This window comes from Lipotes vexillifer, unplaced genomic scaffold, assembly GCF_000442215.2.
Source record: "Lipotes vexillifer unplaced genomic scaffold, Lipotes_vexillifer_v1.1 scaffold230, whole genome shotgun sequence".
Classification (NCBI taxonomy): Eukaryota; Metazoa; Chordata; class Mammalia; order Artiodactyla; family Lipotidae; genus Lipotes; species Lipotes vexillifer.
This window is the reverse complement of record NW_006775143.1, coordinates 7,704,909-7,713,000: the sequence shown is the minus strand read 5'-3', so window position 1 is coordinate 7,713,000 and position 8,092 is coordinate 7,704,909. Positions and strand designations below refer to the sequence as shown.

The following is an 8,092-nucleotide window of genomic DNA, read 5'->3' as shown; positions in this document are numbered from 1 at the left end:
TCCTGCTGACTCTTTCATTGTGTTTTGTTTCCTTGTGTGCCTAGTTATCTTTGACTACCTGCTGTTCATTGTTTTGAGGAAAAAAAAATGTCAGAGATTAATTTGAGGTCTAGACAAAGGTTCTTTTCTCCAGAGAATTTTTGTTTGTTTCTGCTAGGGACCAGGGGCTACTACTAATCTTAGACTGTCTTGAACTTGTTATAGTAAAGTAACTTGTAGTCTTGTTCTTCTTTAGTTCTCGAATTAAATTTTAGGTGCCATTTAAAATTCACATCTTATTTGGCAGTATGTTTTGTGGCTTTTCTGTGAAGCTGTAGGAGTTGCCTTAAGCCTCTTAAAGTAATGTAAAGAGATGCCCTAAGAAAACTGGGTAACTGACAATATGACTTTATTAATTTGTCTTAAACTCTGTGAAAACAGTTAATACAGAAAATGGAAAGACAGGCTTTTAAAAAATTAAGTGTTTTCAAAAAGCTCCTTTGAGTTTAGAACTAGAACACATATGATTATTCTCTGTTGGAGTTGAGGAGTAATTTAAAAAAAGCCAATGGTTAGAGTTAGTTTTGGTCTTATTGAGACTCCAACTTCATCTTCCAAGATGTGATTCACAAAAAACAGAAAGCAAAATGGATTCTTTGGCAGAGATTCTAAAACAGGAATAAAATAAATGAATGGTAACTTTCTTCCAGGAAGAAAGCAAAAGGACATCTGCAGTTCTCATGGTCAGAGAGAGTGTTATTCTTACAACCAAGTTTTTTTTTTTTTTTACATCTTTATTAGAGTATAATTGCTTTACAATGGTGTGTTAGTTTCTGCTTTATAACATAGTGAATCAGTTATACATATACATACGTTCCCTTATCTCTTCCCTCTTGCGTCTCCCTCCCTCCCACCCTCCCTATCCCACCCCTCTAGGTGGTCACAAAGCACCGAGCTGATCTCCCTGTGCTATGCGGCTGCTTCCCACTAGCTATCTACCTTACATTTGGTAGTGTATATATGTCCATGCCCCTCTCTCGCTTTGTCACAGCCAAGTTTTGTTCTTGGAGCTACTATCCAAGTCCAAATAGAAATCGAGATGACTGCCCCGTGCTGATGCAAATCACAGGAACTGGAGGCGACTGCAGGCATTTAATGTTGGACAAGTAGCCAACCAGAAAAGTCTATTGAGGAGAACAGGGAAGGGCCACAGACCTGGTATCATTCTGGGTGGGCAGGATTAAGACAAATGCAGAGTTGGGAGCTATTTGACACAGAATAAAACAGAATTTGAACTGTGGCTTTTCACTAACTATAAGCCAGTCAACTAACTTCATAACACACTACCAAGTACAACGAGTACTTTAAAAGAGGTGAATGCTCCTTTTCTCCCCCTCCATGAACATGCCAAAAACTAAAACCCTGAATGATTACAGCCAAAGAACAAGAGAAAAGCAAGCAACTTACCCCAAAGCCATCAAGAATTCTTTTGCTTTCTTCCTATGGAAATATCATTCATTTTTCATGAAAATTTGTAGTCTTAGATGAGCTCAGAGTGAGCAGTAATATCACTTTTGTTTTACAACGTTGGAAATAATAGTTTGCTGTGGCTACAGCAGAGTTTACTTTTCTAAAAGAAAATATCCTTATATTTTGATAAACAGATTTATTTAAAGTTATACCCATCTATTTATTATTTTGGCATTCAAATAAAAAATGTAGAAAATTTGCACATCTCTCTTGCTTTGTCCAATCAATATAGTTCCTAAAATATGTTAAAAGTTGAATCACTTTAACTTATTAGAAGAATTTTATAAAATAAATAGCCAAATCATCTGTGTTGAAGATTGTGGTTTCTGAATTTCCTTAAAGGGAGGCTCACCTATATATTATACGTATTTTTAAAAATTTATATGTTTATTTATTTTTGGCTGCGTTGGGTCTTCCTTGCTGCACACGGGCTTTCTCTAGTTGCGGCGAGCAGGGGCTACTCTTCGTTGTGGTACACAGGCTGCTCATTGCAGTGGCTTCTCTTGTTGCGGAGCATGGGCTCAAGGTGCGCAGGCTCCAGTAGTTGTCGCACGAGGGCTCAACAGTTGTGGCTCGTGGGCTCTAGAGCGCAGGATCAGTAGTTGTGGCACACGGGCTTAGTTGCTCCATGGCACGTGGGATCTTCCCAGACCAGGGCTCGAACCTATGTCCCCTGCATTGGCAGGCAGACTTCCAACCACTGCACCACCAGGGATGTCCCTATACATATTTTTAAGAGGCAGTTTTTTGGTTTAAAGGACACGAGCTTTGGAAACATCTCTCACTAACTGGGTAAACCAAGATAATTACATATATCAAGTGGAATATATTAAGTTGAATATTTCAGCAGCTAGATTGAAAGAGGTCAATATTCATAACTATGTTGATCAAAAACAGCATGGGAAATTTTCTCAATTGTTCCTTTTTCTATGATGCATAGACAGACATATTACAACTCCCTAAACGTGGACCGTATTGGGCCACATCCTAAAGGTCCCTGAGACAATCCTAGCCAGCTGGGACTATTTGCAAGACAAGGTCATAGAAGCCAGAATACCATTCAGAGGTTTCTCTATGTTGAGGTCAAATCATGATGAAGTTGTGGGATTATCCATAACTCGGGATAGATTCTCTCCAAACAGCATTATTAATATAGTAACGATATATTCCACCTATATTGCCTCGCTCAGAAGGCTTTTACATACGTTCAATCAGGTGGGAACTAATATGCCTATTTAATAGAGTTCCTGTTCGATGCCCTCATTTGAGGTCACTGTCTCAATACCACACACAGAGCAGAGAGCTGTTTATCCAGCTCTTTCAGATCAGTATGCCTGGGTGACTTGGAGAAATACCGTATTTACTGTAATACCAGATAGAGTCACCTCAATTAAGTCCTCAGCTTCGCCTCAGCATACCTTGGTCAAAGCTCCCAGGAATAATCTGAACTCATCATTTTGAGCTTTTAAACCTGAAAAACAAAACCATCAAAACGCAGGGCAAAGGGCTGTTTTGAATTTTAGGTCATCAAAAATACTAAACTGTTGGTCAGGCTGCTCCATGAAGAAAGAAAAACAAATTCAAACGATGACTAACAAGGCCTGCTGTGCGTGAGTCACAAACTGAATCAAGCCAGGCCTCTGGAAACAGGAGGAAAAGCTCTTAGGAATCACATCATAATCAGGCAATGAGCCTCAGAACTTGCTGGTCTACTCGCTGAACTATGTCAGCACCTGGATGACATCCAGGAGAAGAGAGGTCAGGCGGTTTAAAACTCACTTCTCTTTCCTCCCAAGAATGTTTTCAGTGACCTTGAGGAGTGACTTTCCTAGGTGTGAACATGAAAATTGTGGGAGTTTAGTCAGCATTTGGGGGATTACTCGTTTCTGAGTTGTCTCCCAGGCACTGATGGTACAGACCTACTTCTTGAAAGAGGGAACGAACTTTGCAAAGGAGGAAGGTAATTGTTCTACGGATTTCACATATATAAACTGGAAAGGGATTATATTTATAAACGAAATATCCTGAGAGCATAAGGCAAACTGACTGACTGAGGTTTGAGGTCTTTAGCTTTTTTTCTCATTGTTGCTTTGTATTAAAATTCAGGGAGAGTCCAAAATTGTATTTCACCAACAAGCACCTACTATATAGCACAGGGAACTCTAATCAATATTCTGTAATAATATGGGAAAAGAATCTGAAAAAGCATGAATATATGTATATGTATAACTGAATCACTTTGCTATACACCGGAAACTAACAGAACATTGTAAATCAACTATACTATACAATAAACTTTTTAAAAAATTATATTTCAAATTGTTCAATCCTTTCCATCTAACTTGGACACTCAAATCCATGAGAACTTGCACCTCTGATAAATATGATAATGATGAATTCGGTTTGAATTCCCAACTGCATGTATGTCTCTTAAAGATATTTTTCTCTCTGCCTTGTCAATTTCTCATAGAGTCCAGGCTGCTTATCTGGGGAAAATGCCACAATACTTGATCTGACCTGGGACGTTTCCCCAGTTAAGGTAAATTGATGCTCACACAAACCAGTGTTTCTCATAAGGAGACTAACAGCGTAGGTAAGGAATAAAAAGACAAAGAAGCTAAGTGAACAAACTTTCACTGCCTAGTTGCTATAGAGAGTGCTGGGTTCTGGGGCCAGCCAGCCACCTGGCAGCAGAAGGATGGAAAGTTGGTCTCACCTCAGGGCTTCCCTCCCCCTTGCTGGTCTAACTCTGAAATCTTCCCTCATGTGAAACAGTAAAATAACTGGCTCCAAGTTTTTCATTCTCTTCTAGACAGAAAGATCTCTTTCAAGGCCACCATGGTACTCATCCCTACTCCTCCAAGATAAGGTTAAGGTAAAACCACCAGCTAATTCCTTGACTGTCATTCCATTCACACTTCCCTCAAATGAGCATTTTCCCCTCATATTAGCAATGATAATTAAACAATAATTACTGAAAAGATGGTAGAGTGCTTAAGAAAACAGTGAAGAAAGAATCACCAGTTTAAGAAGTGCCACCACTTTAACAATGACGTTTAAGTCAGACATTTGTTTTGTTCATGGTTGATTTGAGGTTGTTATTACTGTTCTTGTTTTCTAATAACTCTATTCTGTTTTCTAGGACTAGGGAAGGCACTAAAGCATAATGATGAAAAGCACAGGCTTTGGGATAAGACAAACTAGGGTGTAAATTGGAACTCTGCAACCCAATAGAATGTGCTAGACAGCTGTCTTTCTCACAGAGTTGAATGCTGACAGCTAATAAGCATTTACATAAATTAACCTCTCAATTATGTGCTAATATGGCATTGATAGCCTGGCTCTTTGAGGACATTTGACTTTCTGATTTAAGTAATGAGGCAGAAACAGAATTGGCTTTACAACCATTTTCTCCTGATAACCATTCACTATTTGATGTGCATTTATGGGGAACTGAACAGGAATTAAGAAAATAAGCCCAAAACTCTATAACCTCTCATAATTGACTCTATCTTCAAGACAGAGAGACATATCTTGGAGGATCCACACAGTATATCCTTTCCTACTTTGCATTAGTTATCTATTGTTGTATCACAGACATCCCAAAGCCTAATGGCTTAAAACAATAACCATTTGTTAATGCTCACAAGTCTGTGGGTCAACCGGATGGTTTTGCTGATTTGGGCTAGGATTGCCTGCTCTTGCTGATCTAGCTCCTGTGATTGGCAGGTTGACTAGGAGCTGATTGCTCTAGAATGGCCTTACTCGTATATCTGGGTGACATTATTGGCTCCCCGCTGGATCAGTGAGGATAACTGGGATAGATGTGCCTCATCCTCCAGCAGGCTAGCTTTGGCTTGTTCACAGGAGGTCTAAGAGCAACAAGAAAGCAAGCCACAATGTGCAAGAACTTTGTAAGTCTCTGTGTCTTTCCAAAACATGTCACAAGCCAATCAAGATTCAAAGCATGGAGAAAGATGCCACCTCTTGAGGGAAGAGCAACAAAGTCACATTGCAAGGTCATGGGCGTATGGAGAGAAAAGTTGTTGGCAAGTTTTGCAATCTACCACATGCCTTTTGATCGTAATCCTTATCCTTTTTCTTTCCAGGCAACTGATAGAGCATATTAGAAATCCTTGACCTAATTCTATCTTCTTTTTCCCCCTGACTCCACTAGGTTTCTTCTGGGTCCATTCAAGAAAGTGTGAAAGACCGAGTAATTGACTCAAGACTGCAGCTGTTTATCACCAAGCCAGGACTCTACACATGCATAGCTACTAATAAGCATGGAGAGAAATTCAGTACTGCAAAGGCTGCAGCCACCATCAGTATAGCAGGTAGGATGGATTTTCACAATTGCATTGCTCCAGGAGAGGAGAGAGTTGGCACTATTCCACAATATCTTTCACTGGGGAAAATCTTTTTTTTTTTTAATCTCTTACTCCAGTCCCGTTTGGGATATTTCTTCCTCCATAGGGACACTCCAGAGGTTGACCTAGATAATTGATTTTGGCTGATTTGTTGCTTCAAAAACTAGATCCACAAATACCTGCCCAAGTGATGGGTAACAGCTTCCAGGAGTTCATTTCTTTTTCTTTCATTTTCTTTTCTTCCCTTTCTTCTTCTTTTATTCTTCCCTTCCTCCCTCCCTCCTTCCTTCCTTCCCTCCTTTCATCCTTCGTTCCTTTCTTCCTCCCTCCCTCCCTCCCATTCTTTTTCATTCCTTTTCTTCCCCTCTTTTTTCCCTTCCTCTTCTTTGTTTCTTGGGGTTAATCAAACTTTCCAAGGCTCTAAAGAGGAAGTTGGCAGATATTTAACATGGTTGTGCCAGTTTCTGCATGGCTACCTTTTGAGGGCATTTTTACTTATGAATATGTGATCTACCTTATGGTCTTTCCCCTTCCTGTTTCATGCAAGTGATAGCAGGACCTACAGGTATTTTCAAGGAAAAGGGCTGACACATGGATTTCTAGGATACTTGTGTTGAGTTGTAAAGGTTTATTTTTAAAACTTAAATGTCCCAAAGGCTTCTGAGAACATTTGTGGAATTCCTAGAGATGGAAATAATCCCTGTATCAGGAAATGCCCGGCATGATAATATTCATAGCATGTCTACCGTCCAAGGGTCAGCAGAGAGATGCTTGGCCTCACATGTAAGGCAAGCACTGGTAGAACCTGTGCCCAGGGCCGGCTCCCCAGAGCCTACTATTTCTTATTATAGTGCCACTTCTTAGATCTTCCCCGATGGGGAAATTTCCAGTAACGTTTGTGATTTTTTAGCATGAGGTGAATAAAGACACAGAGAGATACAAAGGGAGCATTGGACAAGGCTGGCCCTCTGAGGCATGCCCATGAAGGAGACTTCAAAACCAAGGATCCCTTCTGCCTTCCCCTCCAAGGATATATCTGCCTACAGTATCTTGAGACATCATATCACTTATTTGAGAATTTCCACTGATGGGAAGTCATTTTCCCAGAGAAGGGTGAGATTCTTAAAAGTAAATTCAACTCAGTTTAACAAATAATAATAAAATGATTACTATTCACATAGCACTTTGTTGTTTACGAAGCACTCTTATGTGCATTTATTAAATACACTGAGCTCAGTCCATTGCGTTAGGTAAGGGATGCAAACTTAATGAATGAATGGGATCATTAGCAATTGAGTCCCAGTTTTCTAGGGACTCTCAATCTAAAAAGGAAGTCCATCGGTCACAGACATTATGGCACAGACTATGTTCTATGCAGAAGCACAAAGTACAACAGCAGACACAAAACAGAAAGTTTAAGGGAATCTTTGGGAAAGAGACACCATTTGAGTTAGAGATGACAAGGTCGAAATGAGTTCAGAAAATAGCAAGTCATGGTGGAGACTGAGAATGAGGTCGAGGATGGGAAGAAAGGTTTGAAATGTGAGCTCTGGCTGGGTTATGAAGAGCCTGAGTAGGTTGACTATTCTTCAATCAATGGGAAGTCATTTAATTTTTTTAGAGAAGGCAAGTGATATGATCAGATACATTCTATATCAAATCGACAGATGTCGGGTGTCAAAAGATGGGGAGGCATGGCATACAGTTAGGAGGCTGTTCCAGGAGTCTGGAAAAGTCATGAAGGTCTGAACAGCAACAGCAACAATCGGTAAAGAGAGAACAGGGGAGATGTGTGAAACCTATCAGGAGAGAAACGATAAGATTTGAAAGTGTTTGAATGCGGTAGGAGGAGTTCAGATGTGTCTGAGATTTTGAGGAAAGCGTCTAGGACAAATAATAACAGATAAAAGAACATGAGAAGGTTCAAGAGGTAATAAAACAATTAAATTTTTGATGCTTTTTTAATTACTTGGAATGATTCTCACTATCTTATGTTTTATTTGATCAAGACCCAGTGTTAAATACATAAATATATATTTATATAACCTATATCTATATATTTAGAAAGTGTGTGTGTGTTTGTGTGTGCAGAGAGAAGGAGAAACATTTACGTATGAATTCTCAAATCCAAGAAAATAGACTGATCTAATCTAGCGTAGATTAGAATCACCTCCACTGGCTAGAAGAGAAAAATTAATGTTGCTAATCGGAAG

At 39.6% G+C, this 8,092-nt stretch overlaps 1 protein-coding gene across 6 annotated transcripts in view; it reads left to right on the top strand.

Annotated features, from left to right (window-relative positions):
• Window positions 1-8,092, top strand: part of MUSK (muscle associated receptor tyrosine kinase) — a 95,240-nt gene that overhangs the window by 59,098 nt on the left and 28,050 nt on the right. For all 6 annotated transcript variants that reach the window (XM_007449781.1, XM_007449784.1, XM_007449783.1 and 3 more), the window contains one exon: window positions 5,687-5,846. In XM_007449781.1, coding sequence (XP_007449843.1) covers window positions 5,687-5,846 — 160 coding nt within the window. The remainder of the gene's footprint in view (window positions 1-5,686; window positions 5,847-8,092) is intronic.